This window comes from Lathyrus oleraceus, chromosome 2, assembly GCF_024323335.1.
Source record: "Lathyrus oleraceus cultivar Zhongwan6 chromosome 2, CAAS_Psat_ZW6_1.0, whole genome shotgun sequence".
Taxonomy (NCBI): Eukaryota; Viridiplantae; Streptophyta; class Magnoliopsida; order Fabales; family Fabaceae; genus Lathyrus; species Lathyrus oleraceus.
Window position 1 is genome coordinate 12,115,843 of NC_066580.1, and position 17,393 is coordinate 12,133,235.

General features: G+C 38.1%; 1 protein-coding gene across 1 annotated transcript; it reads right to left on the reverse strand.

Moving 5' to 3' along the window:
* Positions 1–11,394: 11,394 nt before the first annotated feature.
* Positions 11,395–16,234, reverse strand: LOC127117637 (fimbrin-1). The gene is made up of 15 exons (XM_051047713.1): positions 16,032–16,234; positions 15,575–15,854; positions 15,317–15,487; positions 14,795–15,033; positions 14,527–14,698; positions 14,400–14,438; positions 14,231–14,299; positions 14,015–14,131; positions 13,547–13,758; positions 13,282–13,437; positions 12,984–13,183; positions 12,727–12,884; positions 12,503–12,599; positions 12,145–12,236; positions 11,395–12,021 (listed from the first exon to the last, which is right to left on the reverse strand). The coding sequence occupies exons 2-15, from the start codon at positions 15,659–15,661 to the stop codon at positions 11,743–11,745; spliced, it is 2,088 nt and encodes a 695-aa protein (XP_050903670.1). The 5' UTR covers positions 15,662–15,854; positions 16,032–16,234; the 3' UTR covers positions 11,395–11,742.
* Positions 16,235–17,393: the final 1,159 nt, after the last annotated feature.

Genomic DNA, 17,393 nt, shown 5'->3' on the forward strand with positions numbered 1-17,393 from the left:
CCGCACACTACTGATAAGAAACTGTGGATCCATTTCTTCCAAGAGAGTCTGTCTGGCACACAGTTAGAGTGGTATTATCAGCTTGAGAGCTCTAACATCCGCACATGGACTGATTTAGCAACAGCTTTCTACAAGCACTACCAGTATAATTCTGAGTTAGCGCCTACTCGGCTACAGCTACAAAATATGACTATGGGCTCTAAAGAAAGTTTCAAAGAATATGCTCAAAAGTGGAGAGATTTGGCTGGCAGAGTCAAACCCCCTATGACTGATCGAGAGTTAGTGGACATGTTCATGGGTACACTGACTGGCCCATTCTACAGCCATCTACTGGGAAGTTCCTCGTCAGGTTTCACTGAACTTATCTTGACAGGTGAACGGGTTGAAAGCGGCATTCGAAGTGGAAAGATACAGGCAGCTACTTCTGCAAGCACCAAAAAGTCCTATCAGGGAAAGAATGAATCAAATGCTGTGTACAGTGAGAGGAGGCATAACAAGAAGAATCGTGACCATACTGTTGGGGCAGTTACAATTGCCGCACCGCCATCTCAGAACTTCCAACACAGACAAGACAGGTCGAGAAGACAGTTTACCAAGATCAATATGACTTTAACCCAAGCACTGCAGAGTATGTTAAAGGCCAATTTGATTACCCTCAGAGGCCCTCCTGCAAATCCCAACACTACTTCTCCTCGTTATAATCCCAACGCCAGGTGTGCCTATCACTCCGATAGCCCCGGGCATGATACGAATGATTGCTGGTTGTTGAGGAACAAGATTCAGGATATGATCGACGCTGGAGAAATTGAATTTGATCCTCCGGCGACCCCCAATGTCATCACAGCACCTATGCCTAATCATGACCAGAATGTTAATGTTGTGGACGACAATTCTCACGTTACTGACGTTGCTGATTTAGCATCTCCTCTCCTGATCGTTAAGAAGAATTTATTGCAAGCTGGTTTATTTCCAGGTTGTGCTGAAGATTGCGATCTCTGTGTACTCCGACCCAATGATTGTTTGAAGTTGAAGAACGGCATTCAACGGCTGATGGATGATCGTACAATTCTATTTGAAAGGGTTCCTAAGGTGGACAACTCTATTGAAGAGGTATCTGTGATTGCTAGGTCCAAAGCTCCAGTGAAGATTACCGCTACTAGAGTGCCTGTGAAGATTACCGCTGAGCCCAAAGTGGCTCCCCTGATTATTACCGCACCTGGCCCCGTGCCATATTCCTCCAGCAAAGCTATTTCGTGGAACTATGGAGGCGACGTTTACATCCATGGCATAAAGCAAGTTGGTAGTTCTGCTAATCCTAATGATATTGTGGGGACTAGTAAAGTTACTCGAAGTGGAAGGATCTACTCCCCAGAAATCTCACCTCCCGCTCCCGAAATTCGAGGAAAAAGACCAGTCCATCCTCCTCAGTCAGAGACATCGGTCGAAGTTACTTCTGAAGATGTTGCCAAACAGGAAATGGAAGAGATGCTGAAAATCATCCGTAAGAGCGATTTTGATGTAGTGGAACAATTGGGGCATACTCCGTCTAAAATCTCAATGTTGTCCTTGTTATTATCCTCTGAATCCCATGCCAATGCATTGATGAAATTCTTGAAGACCGCTCATGTGCCTCAAGAAACATCCGTCGATCAATTCGAACATTATGTTGCTAATTTGACTGTTGACAATGGCCTAGGCTTTTCCGATGCTGACCTGACACCAGCGGGAAAGAATCACAATAAAGCTCTGCATATCTCCATCGAGTGCGAGGGGATCACCCTGGCTCACGTGTTGATCGACAACGGCTCTTCCTTGAATGTGCTCCCGAAAGCTGAACTCGATAAATTTGACTACAAAGGCATTGAACTGAAACCTAGTGATGTTGTGGTGCGTGCTTACGATGGTGCGAAGAGTGTTGTCTATGGTGAAGTGGTTCTCCCTATCAAGATAGGACCTCAAGTCTTCAACACTACCTTTCACGTGATGGACATTCGTCCCGCCTACTCCTGCTTGTTGGGGCGCCCTTGGATCCATGGGGCAGGTGCGGTAGCTTCGTCGCTTCATCAAAAGCTGAAGTATCCAATAGCAGGCATGGTTGTCACTGTATGTGGAGAAGAAGAGTATATTGTCAGTAGTGTGCAAGCCTTCAAATACGTCGAGATGGATGGTGAATTCTTTGAGACTCCTTCTCAGTCATTTGAAGTGGTTCCTCCACCCAGTCCTGTCCTTAAGCCAACTCCCCTTGTGCCCAAGGTTGTTCGTGCTCCCCCTGTCATGATCTCTCTGAAAGATGCTCAAGCCGCAATTGAAAATGGTGATCGTGCTGGTTGGGGTCAACTGATCAATGTACCGTACAAGTCTGATAAAGCTGGCCTGGGGTTTAACTTTGGAAAGATAGTCAAAAATCAGATTAATGCTATGGAAGATGCTGATAGTGATTGCGACTTGGATAGCTGGATTTTCCCAACAATTGGTGACGGACTCAACAATTGGAAGACTGAAGACATTATCCCGATTTCCTTTAGTCAGGAGTAATTGTTATTGTTTATTCTAGAATTGCGAATTTTAATTTTCTTTTACAATCAAACTTCTTAAAGCATTGTGTCTATGCCCGAGGCACAATGGCTAATTTGTTAGGGGTTTGTCATTTTCATAAGCATATTCATATTCAATAGATCAATGGACTTTTTGCATTCAAATATTGCGCTCTTTATCTTTCCTGTCATTTTTCAAACAAGCTATGTTTCTTGCACACACTCACGTAACAATTTGCCGATCCATATCCACTCTGGATCCTGTTGGTAATGACTCTGCTACTGTTCATTATGACTTTGAAAATCCGATCTACCAAGCCGAGGATGGAAGCGAGGAAGATTGTGAAGTCCCTGGAGAACTTGCCCGACTACTGCAAGAAGAAAAGACTATACAGCCGCATGAGGAATCAATTGAAATTGTAAATCTGGGTACTGAAATAAACAAGAAAGAAGTCAGAGGTTTCTTGGGGCACTCGAATTACATTGCCCGATTCATTCCACACTTGACTGCTACCTGCAAACCCATCTTCAAATTACTGAGACAAAATCAAGAGATGGTATGGAATGATGAATGCCAAGAAGCTTATGACAAAATCAGGAAATATCGCCAAGAACCTCCAGTTCCGATGCCACCAGTTGAAGGAAGACCTTTAATTACGTATTTGACCGTGTTAGAAAATTCAATGAGGTGTGTTGGGGCAACATGACGAGTCTGGTCGAAAAGAGCATGCCATATACTGCCTTAGCAAAAGGTACCGACTGTGAAACAAGATACTCACAGCCCGAGAAAGCTTGCTGTGCTTTGGCCTGGGCTGCTCGCCGACTAAGACAGTATATGTTGAATCACACCACTTTGTTGATTTCTAAGATGGATCCTATCAAATACATATTTGAGAAACCCGCCCTCTCCGGAAGAATAGCAAGATGGCAGATGATTTTAACAGAGTATGATATCCAGTATACCACCCAAAAAGCAATCAAAGGAAGCGTGCTAGCTGATCATTTGGCTCATCAGGCAGTGAATGATTATCAGTCTATGAATTTTGAGTTCCCAGATGAGGATGTCATGCTTGTTACTGATTATGAAGAACCTGGACCAGAGGAAGGACCCGAAGTGGGATCCCGATGGACTATGGTTTTTGATGGATCGTCTAACGCATTGGGCAACGGTATTGGCGTCGTGATCATTTCCCCTAAGGGTGGCCATACGCCTTTCACCGCTAGACTATGTTTTGAATGCACCAACAATATGGCTGAGTATGAAGCGTGTATTTTGGGACTCAGAGCTGCTATAGACCTAAGAATCAAGTTCTTGAAGGTGTACGGAGACTCAGCCTTGGTAATCAGTCAGGTCAAAGGAGAATGGGACACTAAACATCCGAATCTCATCCCTTATCGAGAACGGGTGTTGACATTAATCCCATACTTTGAAGAGATCACATTCGAATATATTCCACGAGAGGAGAACCAGTTGGCAGACGCATTAGCTACCATGTCATCTATGTTCAGAGTCAGATGGGACAATGAAGCTCCCCGGATTACCATTGAACGACTAGACGAACCAGCATATTGTTATGAACTTAACGCTGATGAAGTAGAAGAGAAGCCTTGGTACCACGAGATAAAAAGATATTTAGAAGCTCAAGAATACCCTGAAGGGACATCCATCAATGACAGGAAATTTCTGAGGAAGTTCTCCGCTAAATTCTTTTTGAGTAATGGAATATTGTACAAACGTAACCATGATTCGACTTTGCTTCGCTGTGTGGATAGAAAGGAATCAGAGAAGATTATGGAAGACATGCACGACGGTATCTTTGGGACTCATTCTAGTGGACATACAATGGCCAAGAAGATTCTGAGGTCAGGGTATTATTGGTCTACCATGGAAACTGATTGCCACCATCACTCCAGAACTTGTCATAAGTGCCAGATCTATGCGGATAAAGTACATGTGCCTCCTGCTCCATTAAACGTGTTGACCGCGCCGTGGCCCTTTGCAATGTGGGGCATTGATGTGATTGGCGAAATTAAACTTACCGCCTCTAATGGACATCGTTTCATCCTTGTTGCTATTGATTACTTCACAAAGTGGGTGGAGGCAGCCTCATTTGCTTTTGTTACTAAGAATGTGGTGGCACGATTCATCAAGAACAACCTCATCTGCCGATACGGCGTCCCTGAGAGGATTATCACTGACAATGGCACTAATTTGAACAACAAGATGATTACTGAACTCTGCACGCAGTTCAAAATAAAACACCATAACTCTTCTCCGTACCGGCCAAAGATGAACGGCGCTGTAGAAGCGGCTAATAAGAATATTAAGAAGATTATACAAAAGATGACGGTAACATACAAAGACTGGCATGAGATGTTACCATTTGCTCTTCATGGTTATCGTACTTCGGTACAAACTTCGACAGGGGCAACTCCTTTCTCTTTAGTCTATGGAATGGAAGCCGTTTTACCAGTAGAGGTTCAGATTCCCTCTCTAAGGATCATGAAAGAGGCGGGCTTAGACGAAGACGAATGGATTCAGACTCGACTCGATCAGATAAATTTGATGGATGAGAAGAGACTTGCGGCTGTATGTCACGGGCAGATATATCAGAAGCGCATGACCAGGGCATTCAACAAAAAGGTCAAGAGACAAGTGTATCAAATTGGTGACTTGGTAATCAAACGCATCATCCTACCACAAACTGACCCCAGAGGCAAATGGACTCCCACATACGAAGGGCCATTTGTAGTTAAGAAGGTATTCTCAGGTGGAGCCATGATACTCGCTACAATGGATGGTGAAGACTTCCCACATCCCGTGAACGCGGACATAGTTAAAAAATACTACGCATAAAAGAGACCCGCTAGATCGACGTATCTAGGCAAAAGTAAGGGCATCCCGGCGAACCAAAAGGGTTCGGGCAAAAATTAGGGATATATAAAAAAAATGTACACCCGGCAAGTCGAAAACCTGAAAAGGCGGCTTGGGCAAAAAAGGGTATCCTGGTGGACTGAAAACCTGAAAAGGCGGTCCAGGCAAAAATTAGGGATTAAAGCGTATGACTATGTCCCGTTCTTAGTCAACTTCATCCAAGTTCAAGGGACTGAACAAGCCAATCACTTCCATCCGACAGCAGGGGATGAGATGCTTGAAGACATAATGACAGTAGTAGACTTAAAATCAATAGGACTTCTTCCACATAGCTTTCTCTTTGTTTTCGACAATTTCCTCTTACTAGGATTTCTGTCTCCTTGTACACAAATTGCCTGTTTATAGGCCTTCTTTCAAAATCAATACAACCTTCTTTCAAAAGATGCTTTTGTTTTTTCTTTTTCTGTTTTGTTTGCGTAAACGTCCATTGATTTAATTTGAATTAATATATGCATTTGAATATGACCAATGTTTACCAAAATACATGCATAGAATAGCAATAGCAATTACTACAAGACTTCAGGATCGAGGATAAGGTCTAACCATGCTTCCAATGAATCCGCTACCAATTCTCTTCCCCAGCAAGCCTATTTTTCCCAGAAGAAATTGGCAGTATTCCCCGGCACAGCCAGCTATTCCCCAACAGAGGTCGGCATCGCCAGACAGGCTGATCATCTCATCCATCTCCAGCCCGACTCTGCTGAATATTTCCACCATCAGACAGAAATCAAGCATCCCCAGCCGAGAAAGGGTCATCGACACAAATGTCTCAAATCAGTAGATGGGGATTTATTTTCCCCAGTAGAGTCCCCAAGCAGAACTTCTCATACGCATAGCTCATTCATTACATCCTTTCACAGCATACGCATGCATACAACATTCACATTTATTTTAGCATAACACGAAACATCTCATGCATCATGACATAGCATGAAGCTAACTTTTCTTTGCAGGTTATTTATCCTCCTGATATAGTCAAAATAAAAGGTTCATTCAGACAGACACCTTTATCAATCACATTCAAGATTCAGATACATATTTCAAATACAGTTCATGGGAACATTCATTCTGACAACACTTCGATATCCTCCTAATGATGGCATCTTTAAGCCCATCCCAGACATTTATTGCAAGTACAACATATACAGGTTATCAGATACAGCCTAACGTACGGTTCATTCTGATTCAGCCCAACATATGACTTCTTCAGCAACTCCAATGCGGTCTAACGTACGACCCATTTGGACCTTCAAATCCTCGGATACTGCCTAGCGTACGGTACGTTCAGGGGTGTAGTCTAGCGTACGACTACTTTCTTCTTCGGATACAGCCTAACGTACGGCTCATTCTGCAACTCAGATACGATCTAGCGTACGATCCATTCTGAACTCCAGCAACTCCAACGCGGTCTAACGTACGACCCGTTTGGATCTTACAACCCTCAGATGCTACCTAACGTACGGTACATTTCTGAAGTGTAGTCTAACGTACGACTACCCCTTTCGTCATCAGATTCAGCCTAACGTACGGCTCATTCTGCAACTCAGATACGATCTAGCGTATGGTCCATTCTGACCCTTTATCCCCAACAGCATATGACACACTCCGACTCCCCAGCGAAGTCGGCAGCCTAATGGATGACTCATTATACGGTCTAACGTACGACCCAGTGTGGCACCCATGTCTTCAAATTGGCCTAATATACGGCGCGATCTGAAGCTTTCGTCATCAAACCTCCCGGATGACACCTTTAAGCCCATCTCCATCAAGACCAACTGTCGATTCTCAAGTGCAAATTTTTGGGGCATTCTAGTGTTCAATAATCTTCCACCTCCAGACCACGAATGGCGTACACACCATTCTAACTCTCTCGGTCCAAGAATATTGAACAGGGGCAGCTGTCATACCCCAAAATTTGCCCATTAATATTTCAAGACATTTTGCAAGGCATTCCGACTCATATATAACACTGATCTTGAAGAAACAAAGGCCCAGCTCACGGATGGCCCAATCCAGAAAATGGCCCAAACTGGCCTGTTCGCTACGCGCTCGCCTAACGAAGCTGACAGACAACAAAAATTTCGGGCTTCATTCTGAGCCCATTAGGTCACCATTATCACTATAAATACCAGCACTTCAGTAATAAAAAAAAAATAAAAAAAAAAGAATTTTTTTTTTTAATTAATTAATTAATTAATTAATTAATTAATTAATTAATTAAATAATTAAAATAAATAAATAAAATATAACAAATTATTTTGGACTTGGGTCTCCCTCATTCCAAGCCCATTACCCACGAAATCAGTCTATAAATACTGAAGTTTCAGTAGAGGAAAGGACACTTGGAGTTACACTGGGAGATTCACTGAAAAAAAAAGAGGAGGAGAACAGAGAAGAACGAATAGAAGTTTTGGCATAGGAACCCTGCCTACCCGGAGAATTCAGAGTAAAGAAACCCTGAAGGCAGCCCATCTGCACCGAAGCCATCGCCGTCCAATTCCCGCTGCCTAACTTATTCCGATACTACAAGTGGTCAATCCCTTCAACCTTGAATTGGCAAACAGGTTTGCGTATCTCTATTGTTTATACTTTCAATTGGCCATATCTACATATATAATGCATCATGATAAAATGTTGATATATAATTTGCTTTCGTATGGGAATTTAAATATGCCTGAATACCCTGAATGTTTGACCATGTTATTCCTGTGATAAAATGCCATAAAATTCAAAGTTCCTAACATGGGGCTGTTTTCAAATTCAAAATCCGTGGCCGCTCGCTAGCACCTCGCTAGGCGAGCCTGGGGCGAGTATTCGCCTGGCCTTCGCTAGGCGAGGCAGAGGCGAACGAGACAGTAGCTGACTTTTCTATTCTTTTTTTTTTATGTTTTATCATAGCCATGCATTATTCATCCTATCCTATTTATTGTTGTGATATTTCTCCGGTGTAATCTTCGATTGCACCCTGATTTGGTGTTCTGACATGTTTCTTTTTTTTTTGAGTTTCGTAAAGGTTCGCATATCCCAGGAAAAGGTTATTGGCTAGGTATTCCACTTTAGTTGTGGGATACCCTTGTGGAGTTTCACCCTAAATTAATTTTTAATGTATTAATTTATAATGTATTAATTTTTTTATATATTATTTTTAATAATTTTAATGTGGAGTTTCATCCTAATTATATAATTAATTGTAAAACTTTGCCTTTGAATAAGTGATCTTGGACCTCTCTTTGTTGCCTTACGATTACGATATTACGGTCATGTCCCGCGAACGTGGGGATACCCTTAGCAAAGACCCTTCGGTTAAATCATCATAAAATAAATTATAGTCCCTCGGATGTTGCCTTCGAATATACAACTTTGTCCCTCGATGACCCTCCGATGTTGCCTACGGTTAAAAGATGATAGTCCCTTCGAATGCTAAGGTATCCTCGTAACTGTTGCCTTCAATGACCAATCGATGACCCTACGATGACCCTTTTACATCCAAAGGATAAAACTACTTATTTCTCAATAATAAGGACAGTTTTACCCTCATAAGGATAGGAAATACTCATAAAGACCTTGGGTCGGTATAACTCTTAATTGCTGGCTCACAACCTAAAACATTTTTTCACACCTCACACCTTTCAAAATACCTTCAGAAAATCACCACTTGGTATACATTCATACTAGAATCATTACCGAGTTATATTTTTCTAAACAATTTTCAAAACTAAACGAGATAATCACTTTGTATACATTCATACAAGAATCATTACAAAGTTAAATTCTCTTTTCAAAACAATTTTTCTAAACAATTCACAAACACTTTTTTTTAGACAAAAATAATATAAGTGATCGAGCAATTAAGAGCCCATGGATAACCATGGATACAAAGGGTGCTAACACCTTCCCTTTGTATAATGTACCTCCCGAACCCAAAATCTAAATTAAGGTTTTTCCTGTTCTTTTCCACCTTTCCTTATTGGATAAAAGAAAAGTCGGTGGCGACTCTTGCTAACCGCGACATTGCGATTAAAACCACAAAAAAGTCCAGTTCACCGTATGACACTCACTATTGACAAGATTGCTAAGGAAATAACTGGTGAGCAAGTGAAACAATGACCAAAGAAATGATTACTCTCTAGTGGAAGATTGAGTGTGAAGCATGCTATTCTGAATAAGATTAGTGAATCTAATTGAGCTCCCATAAATCAGAGTTCAAGTATAACCTTTGCGTTGACTAAACTTATCTTTCAAATAGGCACAAAAGCAAAGCTGAATTTTGGAGTTTATGTGTTTGAGAAAACTATGAAGCATGTCGACTCCTTTGATGTGAAGCTACCCATATCATTCCCTTGTCTATTAACCAAAATCATCTTGAAGCAACGTTCTAAAACAAACTCCAAGAGCTTGGAACAAGAAAATAGATGACTTTCCAAGAGAGAAAAAGTTGGAGAAGTGCACGACCGAGCATGATGTGTATGTTAGGAGAAGCATAAGTGAACTACTTATACTATGTCTCTATGTCGATGACCTGTTGATAAGAAGAATTTGCAAGAAGAAGACCGAAGATTTCAAACATGACTTAAGTAAAGAGTTTGAAATGTTAGACTTGGGAAATCCCTCATACTTCCTTGATATCGAATTCTACAAGAGTAGTATAGGCTTGGTGACGCACCAAAGAAGATATTCAGGCGAAATACTCAAGAGATTTGAGATGTAAGATTTCAACCCAACTTTGACTCCAGCTGAACTCATATTGCAACTGATAAAAGATTCGACTGAAGATAAAAAATCAACAACAGGATATGTGTTTATGTTAGGTTGTGCGCCAGTCGCATGGAGTTCGAAAAAGAAACGGGTGACAACTTTATCATTATGTGAAGTCGAATACATAGAAGGTTCGTTATGTGCATGCCAAGCAACATGAATGATGAATCTAGTCGACGAAATTACAGGGGAAGAATCGTGGAGTAATGACCATGAAGATCGACAGTATGTCAGCTATAAATCTGGAAAAGAATCTCATAGCACACGGAAGAAGCAAACACATCGAAACAAGATTCCATTACCTGATATAGCAGATAACAAATGGAAAGTTGAGCCTGGAGCATTGCAAATCAGAGAATCATATGCAGATATAATGATGAAGATTGTACAAGTCGAATTGTTTAAGAGATTAAGAACATTGATAAATGCATATAGCTTAGACACAATGAATTATGTGGTTGTTAAATATGTAATTTCTTCTGTCAAAGTTGAAATAATGTGTTTGTATTAGACGCGTGTTGAAAGGTGTTTTAGTGAGTGTCGAAATAACATATGTCAAACAGAGTCTGTATATTTTGTATATGACAGAAACTCAAATACAACTTGTCAAAGCATGTAGCTGTCGAAGGAGTCGACAGAGTCGAAGAAGATTGACTTAATTGAGTTTTAGTTGAGTTGGTTATTTTATGATTACTTAGATTGCAAACAATCTCATCTATAAATAAAAAGATGATCTCTATTTCATTTGTATGATGAAAGAATAACAAGTTTTGTAGTAGCATTATATAATTTTAAAAATCACAGTTGTGATTAACACATTATAACAAACATTTAGAATGCATCTTGCACAACAATCAATTCTTCTTTTTCTAGAATCTCTCTTTTCTCTTACTTTCAATTGGATTTTTTTTTCTTTCAATTCTCTGTGTAGTATATAATCATCTTACAACCAAGAAGTAATTGTTTCACCTGAATAAAAGATATAGAATAAGAAAAATGATCAATAAAAAAGATTGATTCTTAATCATCAAGATTAATTCGTTTAACTTTAAATTGAAAATTTTGATATGCTTTTAATTTAATTGTCCAACAAAGCAATCTTAGTAAATTTAAAATATTTTTGTACTCAACTTTAGCAGCTCAATATGTATCGACTAGAGACTTTCCACGTGACAGGATTTGGTTGGTTGTGTATAAATAGAAATTACAAACAAATGTGACATCTACATGAACTAATTTATAAAACATTTGGTTTAATTAACTTCCTACCTACATTAATCCTTGTTCATCTCTCATTATTTTGCCTCTCATTTATCATTCCTCTCTCCAAAGAACAATAAATTTTTGTACATATTATTCACATCTATTCTATTCTATATGTTTGTACATTACTCATGTAACATCTTTACCATGTAGTTTGAGTTTTGTCTCAACCTTTGCTATTATACATATCCATTCTGGTTCTAACAAAAACATTATCCCATGCATGCTGTGAAATGGAAGTCTTGCAAACTGAACTCAAAATAACTCATCTTCGACAACTCCGCCATCAAACTCGAGCTGTGAAGAGACTGTTGTATCGGAAGTGGTATCGTCAACACTCAAGTTGGAGAAATCACCGGTAAGGGAGGAATATGTTTCATCGTCACCGCAAACGGAAGGGGCAGGGGAAGCTTCAGGTGTTACGTCAGTGACAGTGCTAACAGGTGAAGGAAATGAATCCGCATCTTCGGTCTGTTGTTGGAGACTCCAATACATTATACTAGCTGCTAGAGTCAGAATCATCTTCTGATTAACCTGTCATAAGTTCAACAAAAAGTTAACCACAACTTCGAAACGATAATGTAATGTTCGATGATGTAACGTGTATGAACTTGAGTATGAAATACGAAAGAAACACACTGGTGGTTGGAACTATACCTCCATGATATCCTCGGGTAGTAAATATATGGAACAACCAAGCTTTCGAGCGACACTGATTATATAGGTGGCATTCAACTTCTTTTCATCATCTATAATTTCAGAAGCAACCACAAATTAATTCAATTCACCAAAATGATAACGAGTAAACATTCAATTTAGTCCCTTAACTATCATATCTTCTCTTATTTGGTCCATGAACTATAAAAATAGCAGAAAATGATAGTTATAGTTCCTAGACCAAATAGGAGATTGAGTGACGATAAAAATAGAAAAAAAATATAACAAATTTTCATCTATTTGTCTCTAAAATTCAGCCAAACTCAATGGTAACTATTGCATTTGCATGGAATCATACCACTTTCACCCTTGGTGACTAGGTTCCAATTGACAACCCTTGGCTCTACGGCACTCAGAAGTTCAAGGAAAAATAATCCACTTGATATGCTTTTATCCTGTTGTACATAAAATTGCATTTGAAAATAGTGTCACACTATCAAATAAATCATCATTTAAGGTTTTTGGTGTCGCGCATACTTAACTTGAAAAACTTGAAATAAAAGAGAATACTAATAAAAAAACCTTGAAACTCTGAATGTGAGATGTTCTGCCAATGCTATTCACTTTTTTGTTTGCCCATTTCAAGATATCGGTATCACTGATCTCCTTTCCTTGGGAATGAGATCGCAAAATTTTCAACAGTTGAAGCATTGTGAATCTCATCAACTGCCACAGTAAAGCTGAAAAAATAGAACAAAAATTATCATTACACTATGAAGACCGAGTTTGTTTCCTTTCCGCAACACGCGCAATACAGTACTAGTTGATGATTCAAATACCAAGAATTAGCTTCTTATTTCCTTGCACGATGTCATTGCCAGCTACATTGACTAGAGAGAATTTCAGTTGTTTACTGACTTTTATGACCTGATTGCAGTTCTCGACTTTTCTGAATGGCATTCTTATTGGAGGTCTTGTCGCCTGTTTCCAGTTAACCGATCCTGGAAAAATCTTGTCTAGAACTTCGAGAAGTATCCATCTACGCAAATAAAAAACATAAAAGAAATTTGAATATATACATAAGAAGAGCTTTGAGTTACGATGATTTTAGGTGAAGGAACATGAAATAATACGTACCCGTTTCGAACATCCTCAAATAGATTATTTACACGAGTAGAAATTCCAAGACTATTGATCCACATCCTGAAGCATCTCTCTTCTCTACATGTTTGCACATCTTCTGTCATCATCTCAGCGTACGACATCTTTTTAGTATCTGTCGATAGGCCACTCCTGTATTGTGTAGTAAAATTAGTTACACAATCTATTTCATACCTGTGATGAAGTTATTGTGCAGAAAGGAATAAACATAACGAATAAAATTAGTCATACAATTTAATACCTGTGATGAAATAACTGTGCGACAAATGCGAGATTAAGATTTGAGGTACCCTCGGTAATATCTCTCGAGTTTAGGTATCTTTTGCAGCCCACTTTCTCTGCATGCTCAAGCACAAGATTTGCTCTATCGTTGGCATCTTTAGTATCTAAGGTGGACGGATTGCAATGTTCGGGAGCAAGGACATTAAGAAGATACGCATAAGCCTCTCCATTCTGTAAATGTAATGGCAAAAATCACATAAGGATTTTGAATTGATAATCTCTCGATTCAATGTCAAATTATAGAGACAAAATGCTCATAAATCCAACGAATTAAAGAAAAACTCGCTTCGTAGAAATACATTTGTTGAATTGTGAATCTCTGAGCATTGATAAATACAAGCAAAACCATCAAATTGTAAGAAAGTTAAAAGAGTACAAAACATTCCTAACAATAAAAATGTTATTAAATAAGTGTTCATATATAAACCTTCAAATCAGAAGAAAAATTCTTGACGGTTTTCTCGTATCCTCCCCTCTGGAGATGAAAATTCATCCATTTTAAGAGAACCTTTTCGGGAGACAAATTAAGAAGCTCTTCAATGTCCTGAGACCAATACAAAATAAAATTAGTAAGTAATAAAAAAATTGATTTAATTGGAATGGATTAAATATTTAACAAGAAAAAAGTTGCACATCTCATTACTTGGCTATCGTCAACCAATTCCACAAGTTGAGGCGTCTTCTTAAGGCTAAGATCGGCCAGAAGTTGGATCTGAAATTACCGGAAAGCGATAAGCAACATATAAGCAAATTCAAATAAACTAAACCAAAGGAAAAAATGTAAATGATGCTATAAAGTTTAAGTGTGTTACCTTTATGATTTGGGAAATCAATCCTAGAACAAGATGAGGCTGCAACATAAACAACCAAACAGTAATGTCACAAGACTATAAAGAACCTAGAGTAAATATCAATAGAAGATTATTTGCAAAAACTCACTCTTCCTTCAACTAAGTCCTGTGTTCCAATGTTAACCACTGTGCAGCCAATAGCCTTAGCCGAATTTAAGCATAGAGTATGATTCTCATTTCTCTCCCAAAGAGTAAGATTTCGTTTCGTATTGATGGCTCGCTCGTCTATAGTCCCAGGCACAGCAACATTAATAAGCTTACTGCAATAACAACGACATATATCAAAACTGGCATTACGTTAAAGTCTAGTATAGACATAAGTATAACACGAAAATCAGCAGACCCTGCTTATATACCACAGAAGAATGCCATCTTTTGAAAGATCAAATAGATCATTCGTAGCCGGATTCAAAGGAAGATATTGACTCAAAAATGGATCATCGCCGAGGTAGCTGTTTATGTGAGCAACATAACACGCTTTTTCTGATTGGCTAATCGTGTGAAGAAGAGTAGTTACGGTGTCCTTAAGGAATGATGAGGAATGCTTCTTTCCACCTTGTTTCGTTGTAGCTTCGCTTCTCAAATTCAAATAAGCCTGCATAAAGGTAACATACATACATTAAGCAACATGCATTATGTTCTATAACACATTAACCATTTTCCTAGCATTGAAACACAACTTTGTAGTCTATAACCATAAGCATTGTCGGATAAAGTCATAATTGGTCGAACAAACTCCGTGATCAATCTCTCGTGTTCTTATGAACATCTACTTATCTGATTACTTTAGAATCTAGTTTTCTGTTCAAACAAAACATGTTTCTATTTATTTCTATTGATATAAAAAACAAAATAGAGAAAACCATAAAACTACATACCTTCAAGAATTCTTCAAAATCAACATCATTGGCAAAATCATTGCCCGATTCATTCAAGACCCCTCTAATCTCATCTTCACTATACATATCTACAAACGCCTTTAGCTTCATCATCAAAGATGATAAATCTCCAAATGTAACCTTCCCATTCTGATTCTTAAAAGACACAAACTACACCACCACAAAGAAAAACCACATATGTAAAAATAAAAAACATGCAAAACATGAAACTTAACCAGAATAACGAATTGGACTTACTTTTGATTTTAGAGTACGAAGTTCCACCTGTGTAAACTGGCTCTGAAGCAATTGATCAGATACAATAACACCCTCAAATTTTGACATCTTGGTAATACTAAATCAATCAGATAAACCCAAATGCAGACAGAAAATGTATCTACAAACAATAAGAATGTCCTATCGCGAAGTATTCAACAAGGTCAAATTGAAACACAAGGACCAAATCTAGAACAAAAAGAAACCAAGAAGTGGTTTTAGTTCGTGTAAATCACCAACCAAGAACCTGTCCGACGTTATCCTGACAGACAGCAGAAACAAAAAATCAGCTAAAAAAAGAAAAACCGAAGAAAGAACACAATTCAATACAGAAACAAAAAAAGTTTGTTAGATTATCAAAAAAACAGCATAATCGAAAAATTACTAGAAATTGTGAATTCATTGATGAGAAAGCATGAAGTAATAAATGAGAACATACCGAAATACATGAAAATCGGATGTGAGTTGTTTAAGGCTCAACCGTTTGTAATAATATCAGTGGGAGCAGAATGAATGAGAGAGAGAGAGAGAGAGAGAGAGAGAGAGAGAGAGAGAGAGAGAGAGTTTTCTTGATGGAGTGGCAACGTGAGAGAGAAGAGAAGTAGCAGAGAGAGGAGTGATTCGAGGACTTTGTTGTTTCCCACGTTGTTTAGTTATTGGGCGCGTGGTGAAGAGCGCGTGGGGAAGTGATTAGCGGCAAGAAAATTGAGACTGAAACACGTTATTCTGTTTGGTGTATAAGAAATTTGTTGGTTTCTGCAACCGACTTTGATTTTATTATTTTGTTTTTTATTTTTATTTGAGGCTATGAACGAATGGATGAAAGTTGAATTGAATGTTGTGAATTTGTGATCTCATTCAACATCGTGCTACAAGTTACAGCTGTCATGTGATTTGATTTGGAAACAATATTAAGCAACAATTATTTTTATAATATTATTACTCTCTTTTTAATTTATTTATTTTTTACTTTTTATAATTATAGAAGTTAAATATTACTTTGAATTTTGAAAATAAAATTTAAAAATTCTTTTTGAAAAGCAACACTTAAAAGAAGATGAGAGTGTTTATTTATAGTATCTCATCAAATCTAGTATTACCTTTTTTTTATTGAAAGAAGATTCTTAGTTTTAATATGAGATGTCATTATAAATATATTAAATAATATAATTGATTAATACTAAATTAAATAATTTAAATGGTTGATAAAATAGATTTTATTCCAAACTCATTATCTATTGTTAGGACCCTCAACAACACCATTCTCTTTTGGTTATATATCCCCCACCCCACCCCACCCCCACCTCTCCTATGCACATCTCAGTCACCTTCACCTAAAAATCAATAACCAACTTTCCAATCTAGGGAGCCTAATAAGTAAAGAACATTCATCCACGGCGAATATTATTTTTTCCTTTATTAAAGTTGAGAATAGATTGAACTGAGTTAAAATTTGTCAAGTTTAAGTTTGATTTATAGTTTATTATAGATTTTTTTTAAAACATGAGATTGATCTGTTAATCTACTTAAAAGTATATTTCATTTGAATATATGAAAATAAACAATTCAATTAATATTTATATAAACTAAAAAACTAAAAGATCAATGATATTAAAAATTTGTTTGGATTACTTATCTAAACTTACTTAATTAGATAAGTTTTGTGAGATTATTTGTTTAAAGAAATTTATGAAAACAATTTATAAGGTTTATAAGGTGTTTTCATCTCATTTCCGTAAGTTCTTCAAGATAACTAAGTTTTATTTTATATTTTAATTTAAAGTACAATATACAATATAAT

Bases quoted from the DNA above. Each gene is read 5' to 3' on its own strand.
- LOC127117637 (XM_051047713.1), bottom strand. From the start codon at position 15,661: ATGTCAAAATTTGAGGGTGTTATTGTATCTGATCAATTGCTTCAGAGC. The intron at 15,488-15,574 runs GTAAGTCCAATT...GTGGTGGTGTAG, and splicing joins TTCGTACTCTAAAATCAAAA to TTTGTGTCTTTTAAGAATCA. The intron at 13,184-13,281 runs GTACGTATTATT...TTATTTGCGTAG, and splicing joins TTTGAGGATGTTCGAAACGG to ATGGATACTTCTCGAAGTTC.